General features: G+C 43.3%; 1 protein-coding gene across 2 annotated transcripts in view; it reads left to right on the top strand.

The window, feature by feature from the left end:
- The window catches only part of KHDRBS3 (KH RNA binding domain containing, signal transduction associated 3), a 117,742-nt gene that overhangs the window by 72,927 nt on the left and 32,582 nt on the right, over nt 1-12,233 (top strand). For both annotated transcript variants that reach the window (XR_003374378.2, XM_026703689.2), the window contains exons 5-6: nt 2,501-2,640; nt 6,949-7,141. Coding sequence is in view for 1 of the 2 variants with exons in the window: in XM_026703689.2 (XP_026559474.1) it covers nt 2,501-2,640; nt 6,949-7,141 (333 nt within the window). In the remaining variant the exon portion in view is untranslated. The remainder of the gene's footprint in view (nt 1-2,500; nt 2,641-6,948; nt 7,142-12,233) is intronic.

Here is a 12,233-nt window from a genome sequence, read left to right on the forward strand (position 1 = left end):
TTAGCATCTGGGGTAACATTTCTTCAGTGGGAAAGGCAACCTATTTAGAGGCCCTGTGGGAGTAAGATCAAGGAAACCATATTGGCTTCCTTCATCCTCCTTTACGCAATGTTATCTAACTCAATTATAGAATATTCTGCAAGAGAAATTCGGCTCTGAAGAGCTAACTTCAGCTCATTTATCGATTTGGGGTTGTTTTTTTCCCTCCATCCTGCACGAGGGAAAACGTGTCTTTTAAATATGCAAGATTATTTAAAAATATCTTTTTCTAGAACTGGCAGGCATTCTGGGAACTGAAAGAGTCCCCCTTGAAAAGGCAATCGATGGAGAATAGAAACATTTATTGCTTGCCTCTTACTTGTGGTGTGGCGCCTTCTGCTTGGAGGTTTTTCAAGGTTCTTAAATTCAACCTGTCAGCAAAACTATAAACCTCAATCTGAATACAAATGAAGAACTCAGCCTACTCTACACATCAACAGCTTATATTAAGCACAGGGTAGTCCTCAACGTACGACCACAATTGAGCCCAAAATTTATGTTGCTAAGTGAGAAATGTGTATTGAATTAATTTTGCCCTACTTTACAATGTTTCTTGTCACATTTGTTAAGTGAATCACTGCACTTGTTAAATTAATAACAAGAGTTATTAAAGTGAATCTGGCTTCCCCACTGACTTTGCTTGTCAGAAGGTCACAAAAGGGATCACTTGATCGCTGGGACCATCATAAATATGAACCACTCGCCAAGAATCCAAATGTAAATCACATGACCATAAGATATGCTGCAACGGTCATAAGTGAGAAACCGTCGTTAAGTCACTTTTTTCAGTGCCATTGTAACTTTGAACCATCACTAAGCGAACTGTTGCAAGTCGAGGACTACCGCTATACCGAACTGCCAAGCGTTTTCAAACAACTCCTGTGTTTGTGGCCTTTGTATAATCTAACAGGCGGTTCCCACCAGACCAATCCCAAAAATCTTGACCCATCTTCAGATCTTTCTTCTTCACTCTACGTAAGTGTTTCTCAGCCAGAGCACCTTTAAGATGGGTGGACTACAACTCCTAGAATTCCCCAGAGAGCAGGTGAAGTCCACCCATCTTAAGGTTGGTCAGGTTGAGAGAAACACTCTCCTACATCAAAACAACTAGGCTGAGATAAGCCACAGAGAGTAGCACCTTAAGTGATGTGGATTATCTTGGGTTCTGATGCGTTCGCCTTCCACAATCAATGCTCAGTAAATTGTATACATCCGATAGAATATTTTGTCGCCTGGGGTTGAACTGTAGGGTCCTTAATTCTCTCTAAGCTTGGTTATTTTCTTGCTGATGTTTCGTTACCCAACTAGGTAACGTTATCAATGCGCCGATGATCTTACCTAATGGGGTAACGAAACATCTGCTAGAAAACAACCAAGCTCAGAGACCACCAAGGACCTCACAGTATCGCGCATCCATTCACCACTACTTATGGATGCTACTGCTTACACTAGACCTTATCTATCTGTACTACCTGGAGAGTTCAGTAAGGAAGCTGTATGTGGGATGTGTAAGGTAGAACACAGTTGTTTTCTGGGTTGTGGGAAGGTCCAGGTGACCTTCAGAGCAAATGCATGACCTGGATCAGGGGTCTCCAACCTTGACAACTTAAAACTTCTGGACTTCCAACTCCCAGAATTCCCCAGCCAGGTCTTTTTTTTTTTTCTTTCACTTTGCTGAAGTCAAGATATATCACGCTTACTGCATTCCCACCATCTATTAAGAAAATTATCTTACATGACTGACAGAGGAATTCTGGGAGTTGAAGTCCACATGTCTTAAAGTTGCCAAGATTGGAGACCCTTGACCCGGATGTTTACAGTCTGTCTTATCAGGGTGTGCTTAAATACTTCCGGACTGCGCTTTTGGCAACTGCAATTCTTAAGATTTCGTTCGATTGAAGGATTACATTTCTGGGATTTCTGCATGGTGGAAGTAACAAACACATTTACAGCAGGCAATTTAAAGAAAGCTGGTCTGTAAAGGGCTGTTGACCACAGGAAATAATAAAGTCTGTAAATACAGAAACATTAAATCTCTTCCCACAAGATTCGGAGGATAAACAGGAGGGGGTGGGATGGGACATTTTCAAAGCTTGCTTGATCCAGCAAGACAATTCTTGCCTTTTTTCCCCTCCCTCTCGCCATCTTAAAGTAAGCTTAAAGCGAGAGAGAGAAAAAAGAGAAACCCTCAGGCTTGGGATTTCTTAAATCCCACAGAATACTTCCTTTCAGATGTTTGTTTTGCATTGTTTCTGCTTTATCAAAGGGTTGAATCGGCCCTGTACCCAAAAATAAAATAAAATAAAAAGAAGTCTGCACCAGTTCTACGAACTCTCCGTTCTTATTAACCGTAGAACCATGAAATTAAAAAAAAAAAAATACTTTCAAGGCTTTGACACGAGTGCATTTTCAACAGCGTGACCTCTTTTCCTCCCCCCTTTTTTTTTTCTCCCCTGTTCAGGACTACAATGATGAAATCCGACAAGCACAGTTGCAGGAATTAACTTACTTGAACGGCGGCTCAGAAAACACCGAAGTTCCGGTAGTCCGTGGAAAACCTCCTTTAAGGGCACGAGGAGGCCTATCTCCTGCTTTGGCAAGGTATGCAGTGGGGGTGGGGGGTGGGTCGGCAGAGATCACATTTTGGGCTGTTGGCAATAAACTCACTTTACAGGGGGGGTTTTTTGCACAGCATCCTGTGGTCACATGACTGCAATTTTCAGTCTTCTTTTCCAGTTTTCTGGCAAAAAAAAAAAAACCCAACGTCCATTCTGTAAAACAGATTGGCTTCATGATCGGAATATTTGTTTAGTGACCATGGCAAAAGAAAAAAAGGCACAGTCATACAATGAGTGAGCCACTTAATGACATCATTGTTTACGCCAGTAATTCCAGGCTCAATTACAGTCGTTATTTGAGGACTACCTATAACCACTATATTCTGCCTTCATGTCTTGTAGGCCAACGATCAATCAAAATTTAGCAGTAATAAGAGAGGTCCACTTGGATGTAGTGTTGAGAGAAACATTACATTCACAAAAGCCTCCAGCGTTACAGATGGGAACTCAAAACAAGCAATGGGGAAACTTTTAAGTGATACCAGGTACTTCAAGAATTTAAAAACAAAAGGGGATTTGGTCTGGTCTCGGAAAGGATATTTAGCCAGAAAAAAAAAGAGGATGAAAATAATCAACGCAATTGTAGAATGAGGCAATGAGGAAAACATGAATGAATGAATTAATGAACAAATATCCTTGCTTTACTTAACATTCTTCTGCTGTCTAAATTAAGAAGAATTAGGGATTTTTATGTGAAAAAAAGAAATCAGCTCCATGTTAATTAACACTGCCAATATTTGCCAACACATTCCAGTAGAGAGAAGTTCCCTGAAGATGGACTCCAGCAAGAGTCCAAAAGCTCAGAACGCTAATCCTCTGGGCCTGGTGACCGACCCAGATTGGATCCTGCCAATATTGCTGTGCAAAGCATTGATGTAGTTTTTAGGTGCAGGAAAAATTGGAAACGCTTCCAAGATTGCTAAACAAATATGTGATATCTCAGTACTCATTGCTAATTGGTTCCAAGAGGTGCAATGAGTACCAAACAATTTTTTTTCATAACGAATAATACTGTGAGTCACAAGGCAGCAGCAAGTTCTAGTTTGTGTATTGAGTACCAAACAAACAATGAGTACCGGGACAAAATTTGCACCAAGTCCCATATTCTATGAGTTACAAAGCCGTTGAGTACCAAGGTACCACTGTATATCTTTATGTGTAGGATTTATTAACCCAGAAGGCAAAATAGTTCAAAATGTAAAATTGAGAGGAAATTGAGTATCAACAGGGAAGAGTATAGAAACATCAGTCCATGGCCCCCAACTTGTGGTCCACGGCCTAGTATCAGGCCGTGGGCAGCCACTGGGCCGCACGAGGGGGCGGCCAGTGTGCGCACCTTTGCCCACACACAGCCTTTCTCGCATAAGCCTTGTTGTGGCCAGTTGCCACTCATATGAATTGTCACAAGCACTGGCGGCTCCATTCGTGCATTTCTCGTGGGCACATGCACATATGCTTCCCCCAAAAAAAAAAAATTATCCCCTCTTTCCCCTTTCCCTCACGCTCCAGGTTGCCAACCCGGAAAGTTTGGGTGACTCCGCGTTAGTCCTCTTCTCTTATCATTTTTTAAAGTATTCTCTCAGCTGTCACCTGTGAGCCTGGTTGCCTGTTACTGATTCTTATCGATTGCTGTTTTTATCTTGGCTTTCTGTTTTCTTACAAGCTGCCTACAATCCCATTGTTCAATTTGGACCACCGCATAAACCCTTTAGATGAAATAAATAAAATACATCAGGCAAACAGAGTGCCGCTGACGAATCGCCTTGCAAATATATCTCCAAAAGGGTTTTTGCACATAGCCGTGTAGTGACTGGCAAAATAATGGCTGGTTGAAAAAGCTTTTCAGAGGGGAAAAATGTGATTGTTTTTTTACTCTTCCTGATTTGATGGGAGAGATAGCGTCTAGGGGTGATAGGGGCAAACATGTGTTGTAGATTATGAACTATTATCCTTGTCTAGCCATCTGTGCGACGCGAAAAGTTGAGCTGCGGTTTAACATGAAACAAAAGGTTCAGGTTTGAAGCATTGATCACTGAAGTCATCTTCAAACTGCTCACGGTCTTGACTTCTTTATCTGCTTGCTGCTTCTGCAAAAAAAAAAAAGGAAAAAGAGAGAAACCCTGCAGATAGTGTATTCTCCTATGTCTTCTGTTTGCCTTTTAATCTATTTCTTCTTTTAAGACAATTCCTTGAATTAGATAGGCTATGGGCCCTTGATCTGCTACTGAAAAACAGAGCTGCTTGCTAGCCTCCTATTTTTTTTTTTTTTTTTTTTTTTGCAAAACCAGATTTTTTTTTTCTCCTTTGCTTTGGTTAAAATGCTTTTAAGTTTTGTTTCTGGAGCATTAAGGTTTTTTTTTTTAATCCCTCTATTTCCAGAAGCAGCCAAGAAAAGTGATACTTCTTAGTGACATAATCTCTATATCCACGTTTGTGTACATGTGTACGTTGAGGCTCCTTCCGAAGAAACAAATGAAATTTGTATTTTTACAAGGTTTTTTTTCCCCCCCATCTGGAGGGTAGTTGCAGATGGCTCTCTGACCCATTAGATTGCATCCTTTCTCTTAATACATTTCATTGTGTGTGTCTATTAAACGCACAAGGCCAGGTTTTACCCTTACTATAGCATTTCATATGGCAGCTTGCAGCATCTCTCACCCCAGCCAGGTTTGGAGAGAAGCTCACCGAAGATGAGATGTATGTGATGAAATTCATCGGGAAGGACTTGTAATCAATCATCCACAACTGGAAGCATATATCACCATCCCTGGAAAAATAATACATGGTTCTCTTAATGAGTGTTTGAGATGATCATTACCAGTCACCAAGTTACTGTTCTATTTTTTCCTTTCCTAAACTTATTACATCAGATTTGCTTTCGACCACGGCTTGGAAGTATCACATTAATCTCATTTGTTGCTCAGGGTGATCTATCAAAAAGGATACAGGTAGTCCTTGATTTACAAAAAAAAATTGTTTGCTGAACATTCAGTGTGATGATCCAGGAGCCAGAGAACAGGTTTAACTCCCCTTTATTGCTCCAACTTTGCCCCCAAACGTCCCCACGTTTACTACAAGACCTGGAGCAAAGCTCTCACATGCATCTTCAGAAGCCTCTAGCTGCGAGTAGTCCAGGAAGCCAGAATAGCCAGACAGTAACCAGGGCCAGCAGTTCAGCAAAGCAGGCAAACTGGGCAAGCCCCACAAGACAGCACAGTAATCTCCAGGTGTCTGCAAGATTCGACACTTGTTCCTGACAAATGCCCCTCCCACCGGCACCTCCTTACATCTCATTCCCCGGGTGTGCCTTGTAAAAGGGGGGGCACTCTCCTCCCTCGTACCTGGCTCAGTCTCCGTTGGTCTCGCCTTCTCTCTTCTCTCCGTGCTCTGGGATCAGGAGGGGGTAATCCTTGCTCTTCGCCTGAGCTCTGCCTCTCCTGCTCCTTCCTGTCTGCATGCCTTTCTGATCCTGAAAAGCCTTGCCCGGACTGACTCTGCCCTTCCCCAGTTTGCTCCAAGGCCAACGGAGCCACCCTCTCAATCTCTGTCTGCTCTTGTTCCAGCTCATCTTCCCCCACAAATTCAGATTCTGACGGGACATGACAATTCAGAGTTAAAACAGGACTTATGAGCATTTTCAAACTGAAGCACTGCATAGCCCTACCATGGACTACATTTGTGTTAAATTGAAGGGCAGGGGAAAAGGAGAAGAAATTACATATTTCAAAGAGAATAAACTCCTGACCATCATATACATTCATTCCTAGTTGTGGAACATGTTCTATGCCTGTGTGTGTGTGTGTGTGTGTGTGTGTGTGTGCGCGCGCTTGTGTATGTGTGGATCAAGGTTGATTCATCCTTCCGAGGTTGGTAAAATGAGGACCCCGATCATTGGGGGCAATATCCTGTCTCTGTAACCCACTTAGAGAGGGTTGCTATTTTTATTTGATATTCCGTTGCTCTTATTAATTCAATTAGAATAAAACTGGAAGGGACCTTGGAGGTCTTCTAGTCCAACCCCCAGCTCAAGCAGGAGACCCTATACCATTTTAGACAAGTGGCTGTCCAGTCTCTTCTTAAAAACCTTCAGTGATGAAGCACCCACCACCATTTAAAAGCAAGCCACTGGTTAATTGTTCTCCTATTAACAGTCTTAAAAGGGGGCTAGTTGGGATGATTCCTAGGTAATTCCACATTGAATCTCTGTGTCCAGCCTGGAAGAGTTTGTGGGAGGTTCTAAAACTCAGAAGGTGCACTTTTCATGGTGATTTCCCTCTTTCCTTCCCCTTAGGGCCCGTGGGAGCGTGCTGCCACCACCCTCCAGCATTCCAAGAGGGGCCCCAGCGCCCCGGGGAGTCCCCTCGGGCAGAGGTCCCATCAGCCGTGGTCGTAGCCTTATCACTCCCAGAGCAAGAGGAGTCCCGCCATCAGCAGGTTACCGACCTCTCCCGCCACTCCCAGCACAAGATACCTACGGGGAATACGTGAGTACTGACCTCCAAAAATAATGGATGTACCTTCGAGTTCTTACGGCAACTGGCTCACCTTTACATGCCTGCCTTGATATAGGTGGACCTCAACTTAAAGCCATTTGTTTAATGACAGTTCAAAGTTACAACAGCACGGAAAAAAGTGACCCCTGACCTTTTCTCACACCTCACAAACCGTTGCAGAGTCACTAATTGCTAACTTTATAGCTGCAGTGATTCACTTACCAACTGTGGCAAGAAAGGTCGTAAAATGAGGCAGAACCCACTTAGCAAACATCTTATTTAGCAGTGGAAATTGTGGTCATAAGTCGAGGGCGACCTATAATCTGATGGTCAGACAGACTTCCGAGCCCCATAATGCAGTAGAATTTCTTTGCAACCTTTCAAGGTAGAGCACATTTCCCCATTTATTGGGAAGCAGGTAACACTTGGTCTTCACCTCCTCCTCCTCCTTGGAGAAAGATACATGGTGGAGGAGGAAATGAGCAAATGCTCTTGGACAGTTTCTGCATGAACCACAAGCTCATAGGAAAGGAGGGAGCTCCATTGGGCTGGATATGAAACAAGTTGCATCTCTGCGTTCAGGGAATCCTTTTGCAAGGCTGCCACAGAACGTGTTGAGGCGCTTTTGCAGTTAAATGGAATTGGGTGTTACTGTTACATAGGCATTCTGGGCTTAGGTCCACAATGGGGACCAGAATTGTCATTGTTCAACACACTGATCATTAATTAAGTCGAGCCCAATTTTTCCACGGTGTAAGGACCTGCCCCAGCTGGTCCCTGAGGAAAGCAAAACTTCTTGAATCCAAATAATTTTTACTGAGAGAACATGGATGCAGTAGAGCAAGGCGGAATCTGAAAAGTCCCGCGTGAAGCACAAAGCAGTTCTTTCATTTCCCCAAAACCTAAACCCCTTGACTGGTCCACTGGTAACCAGTGTAATGCCACAAGGTTGTTTTGGGAACGCTGAGGTGCTAGGCAGATAACAGTTCCCTGTCAGGGCACATCGACCTTGAAACCGGGCTGGAACCGGTTGGGAGAGAGGCTGCTCCATCTCCAAAGACAATCCCCCTCCCTAATTCCCAAGCAGCTACACCACCTCCAACAGAACGACAGGACACGACGGTGACACACAGTGACACACAGTACATCCGACATCTCTCGTTGACTTCGGTTGTCAGAAGCCAACTGAAAAGGTTGCAAATGTCTGTCACATGCCTGTGATCCTTGTAAACATTGTAAAGGCATGGCAGTTGCCAAGAGCCCAAATTTTTATCATGTGACCGTGGAGATGCTGCGACAATCATAAGACATGTTTTTGTCAGTGCCGTTGTAATTTCAAACAATTGCTAAATGAATTGTTGTAAGTCAAGGACTTACCAGTATTGTTCCGACCAAGGCTTCCTGAGACTGTAATTAAGCACACGCTTAATTAAAGCAACTCTTGTTTTATTTCAGTGCTGGGAATTATGTTCATTCCCAGCCTGTAATGAGTCCCAGTCCCTCGAGATAAGTACCCGCCTTTCTCTCCTTTGAATTGCTGCCAACAACTAAAGTGCCAAATTAACTGTAAAAAGCCAAACCAAGTACACAGATCTTCAAGGATTAATCCAATCAAAGCAAATGACTTTGCTTCCTGCAAAGGTTTCTCTACCTTTGCATGTCCTTTATACCTTATGGAAGGGGCAATCACCTCCAAGCCTTACTCCCGAGTTGCCCTTTTTGTCTCAGCTGCTCTTGCCTTCTAGCAGCTCTATGCACACGTGCACTGGGAACAGGCCCCCTTTATTCCTCAGCCTCGCTGCTGCCAGACTCCAGAGGCTCCAGAGTTAGGACACCACTCCCAGATGGTCCTGGCCCCATCTCTGCATCGGATGCAGGACCCTTGTCCAAGTCCTCACCAGACTCCCAGACTGGTCCCCATTCTTCCCCACTGTCTGATTCCGCTGCTGCCTGCACAGTGTGCAGGCGAACCACAAGTACCCTGACGATTGTGTTGCAGAAACTCAGTGCAGAGCGTAACCTGTTCTCAGAATACAGCCCCTCATAATACTATCAGTTTATGCAGGAACTTCCAAGGGTTGGCTTTCACTACTCTTGTCTTCCCTTTCTAGGGACTGCCAAACCTTTTTGATCACAAAACCGTTTGCTTAATTCCCCATAAACTTTTTGAAATGCAGCTATCAGCAGGGATTTTCAGGAAACGCCACCAGATCATAACTCTTGATCTGAATAATTACTACATCAAACCAATCAATGAATGAAATGCAGGCGGTTGTTAGTTAATAACCTTCAAACCAACTGTTTCTCATTAGATTCGTTTTTGCAAAGTGGTCTCGTGGCACGCTTTGACTTGTTGACAGCAGCATCTGTTGGAAAACAGATTGCAAGAATTAAAAACGTTTAGAGCTATATGCCATTGTACTGCTAGCCAGATGAAGAATGTCTTAGATAACCAAGGAAATGGTCCTAACGTTAGATTTATGAAAGAAAGGCAACCTCAAGAAGGTCTTTTTAAAATGATTAAAAGTTGGTAGGTGAAATTTTCCAAGTCTGGAGATAACTGAGCATCACACAATTGAACTGTCTGGCTGAATCTGCAAAGGTCAATGTTTGTATCATGTTTTCCTAAACATTAGTTCCATGTTTTTCCTCATGTCTGAAATGAGCAAAATTCACTTAATGAGATCCTCCTATATTTAAAAGGATGCCTTGGGTTATGAAGTTGTTAAAAAGTGCTGGGATTCTGAGGGAAATATTTGGGTGACCTTGGGCACGGTCCCGGTTTTGAATTCTTCACAGAAAAATAAGTTAAATCCACAGTAAATAAATATTAAGAGTTCCACCTGATTTTTAATAGCTTTGCTGGCTGTGGGTTTCTACGTGCAGGAGAAAGCTTAACCGAGAGTCAGGTATAAGAATTTACAAGTCTAACACTATTGTTTTTGAGCAGACGGTAAAAACTTCGATTTAAGAAAAGTAACAGATTTATCTTGTTTCCTTGGAAGATTTCACCAGAGATTTATCAAATTGGCAAGTACAAATTAACAACAACAAAAAAAAACCCAATAAGGGGTGTGACGATTCTGTGAAAGACGTACTTCTAAAATAGCAGAACAATATATATATATATCTATCTCCAAATGGAAGCAAAGTTTTCAAAGAATTTTAACCCCTCATAAGTATCAGAAAGGGGTGCCTACAAATGAAAACTTATGCCTCCCACAGGTTTTATGCTTGTATAATATTTGAAACACACTGCAAAAGACTTTGAGGGAGATTTTCTAATAAATTAAAATGTTAAATGCCTGTTTTTATACAGGTAGTTCTCAGCTGGGACCAAGGTTGAGCCTGGAATATTGGATGCTAAATGATAACATTGATTAAGCAAGTCATCCCATGACTGGACCCATAGATTCGGCCATTTTTACCATGGTCATTAACCATATCTTTCCCAATTAACGTTGCTCGATAGAAATTGGCTGGGAATCGTGATCGCAGGTCATTACAATCAGTTGTCAATGGGAGCCTATTGCCAAGTGCCTAAAATTTTGTCACATATTTTGGGGATGTTATCAACCAGAATAGAGCTGGAAGGGACCTTGGAGGTCTTCTAGTCCAACCCCCTGTTTAAGCAGGAGACCCTATTCCTGTGATGGCAAACCTATGGCACGTGTGCCACAGTGGGCACGCAGAGCCATTTGTGCCACCGTGCAAGCCTCAGGCAAACTTACCTCACTGCGCACCTCCCAGCTGATTTGTGGCCTGCTTGAGACCTTTTTCAGCCTCCCAGAGGCTTGAGGACAGCTTCTGCAGCCTTTGCAGGCCGAAAATAGGCCCATTTCATCACTTCCTGTATTTTTCGGCCTGCAAAGGCTGCAGAAGCTGTCCTCAAGCCTCTGGGAGGCCAAAAAAAAGGCCTCAAACGGGCCAAAAATCAACTGGGAGGCACAGTGCAGGTAAAGGGGTGGCGGGGGGCTTGCATGCACATGCGCAGGGGGCATGGGGGGGTGCACGCATTGCCTTCTGGGTGCTGGCACATGAATGCGCAAGCGCACACACAATTTTTGGCACAGGAACCCAAAAAGGTTAGCCACCACTGCCCCAGGGGTGGGATTCTACCTGGTCGCACCACTTCTATAGAACCAGTTGTTACGATTCTGCGTAGAACCAGCAAATCGCACCATTGGCTGGCCCCAATTGCAAGCAAATTTTATGTGACAAACTCAGGCAGCAGATTGCAGAAAGGTAGATCTCTGAGTGAATCTGTGATTCTGGGAGCAACTCAACCTGCCTGCCGGCTTTGTCTGATTTGGGGTAAAAGTTGCTCTTTTTTTATAAGAAAATTCAATATTTACATAAATATTTACAATATTTACACACAAGCCACGCACAGCCAGTCACGTAACCACCAAGCCACGCCCACAGAACCGGTTGTTAAGAAATTTGAATCCCACCCCTGCACTGCCCTATACCATGTCAGGACAGGAGGCTGTCCTGTCCCTTCTTAAAAACCTCCCATGTTTTTTTTTAAAGGTTTTTTATTTATTTTCAAAACCTCCAATGTTAAAGCACCCAGAACTTCTGAAGGCAGGCTGTTCCACTGGTTAATTATCCTCACTTTAGGAAGTTTCTCCTTAATTCCAGGTTGCTTCTCTCCTTGATTAGTTTCTACCCATTGTTTCTCACCTTGCCTTCAGGTGCTTTGGAAGTTAAGTTGAGCCCCTCATCTTTGTGGTAGCCCCTCAAAAACTGGAACATTGCTATCATGTCACCCTAGTTGTTTCTTTTCTCTAGACTAGACGTGCTCAGTTCCTACAACCATTCTTCATATGTTTTTGTCTCCAGGATTTTAATCCTCTTGGTTGCTCTTTGCTCTTTATCCAAAATCTCAACATCTTTTTTTGTAATATGGTGACCAAAACTGTATGCAGTAAACCTAGGTGTGGCCTTACTAAGGCTTTATAAAGCGGTACTAATGCTGCACATGATTTTGATTCTACGCCTCTGATTATACAACCCAGGATTGTATCAGCTTTTTTGACTGCTGCTGCTACTGCTGCATAGTGCTTGCTCATGTTTAAGC

Source organism: Pseudonaja textilis, chromosome 3, assembly GCF_049901715.1.
Source record: "Pseudonaja textilis isolate UNSWEBS1 chromosome 3, rPseTex1.2, whole genome shotgun sequence".
NCBI classification, from domain to species: Eukaryota; Metazoa; Chordata; class Lepidosauria; order Squamata; family Elapidae; genus Pseudonaja; species Pseudonaja textilis.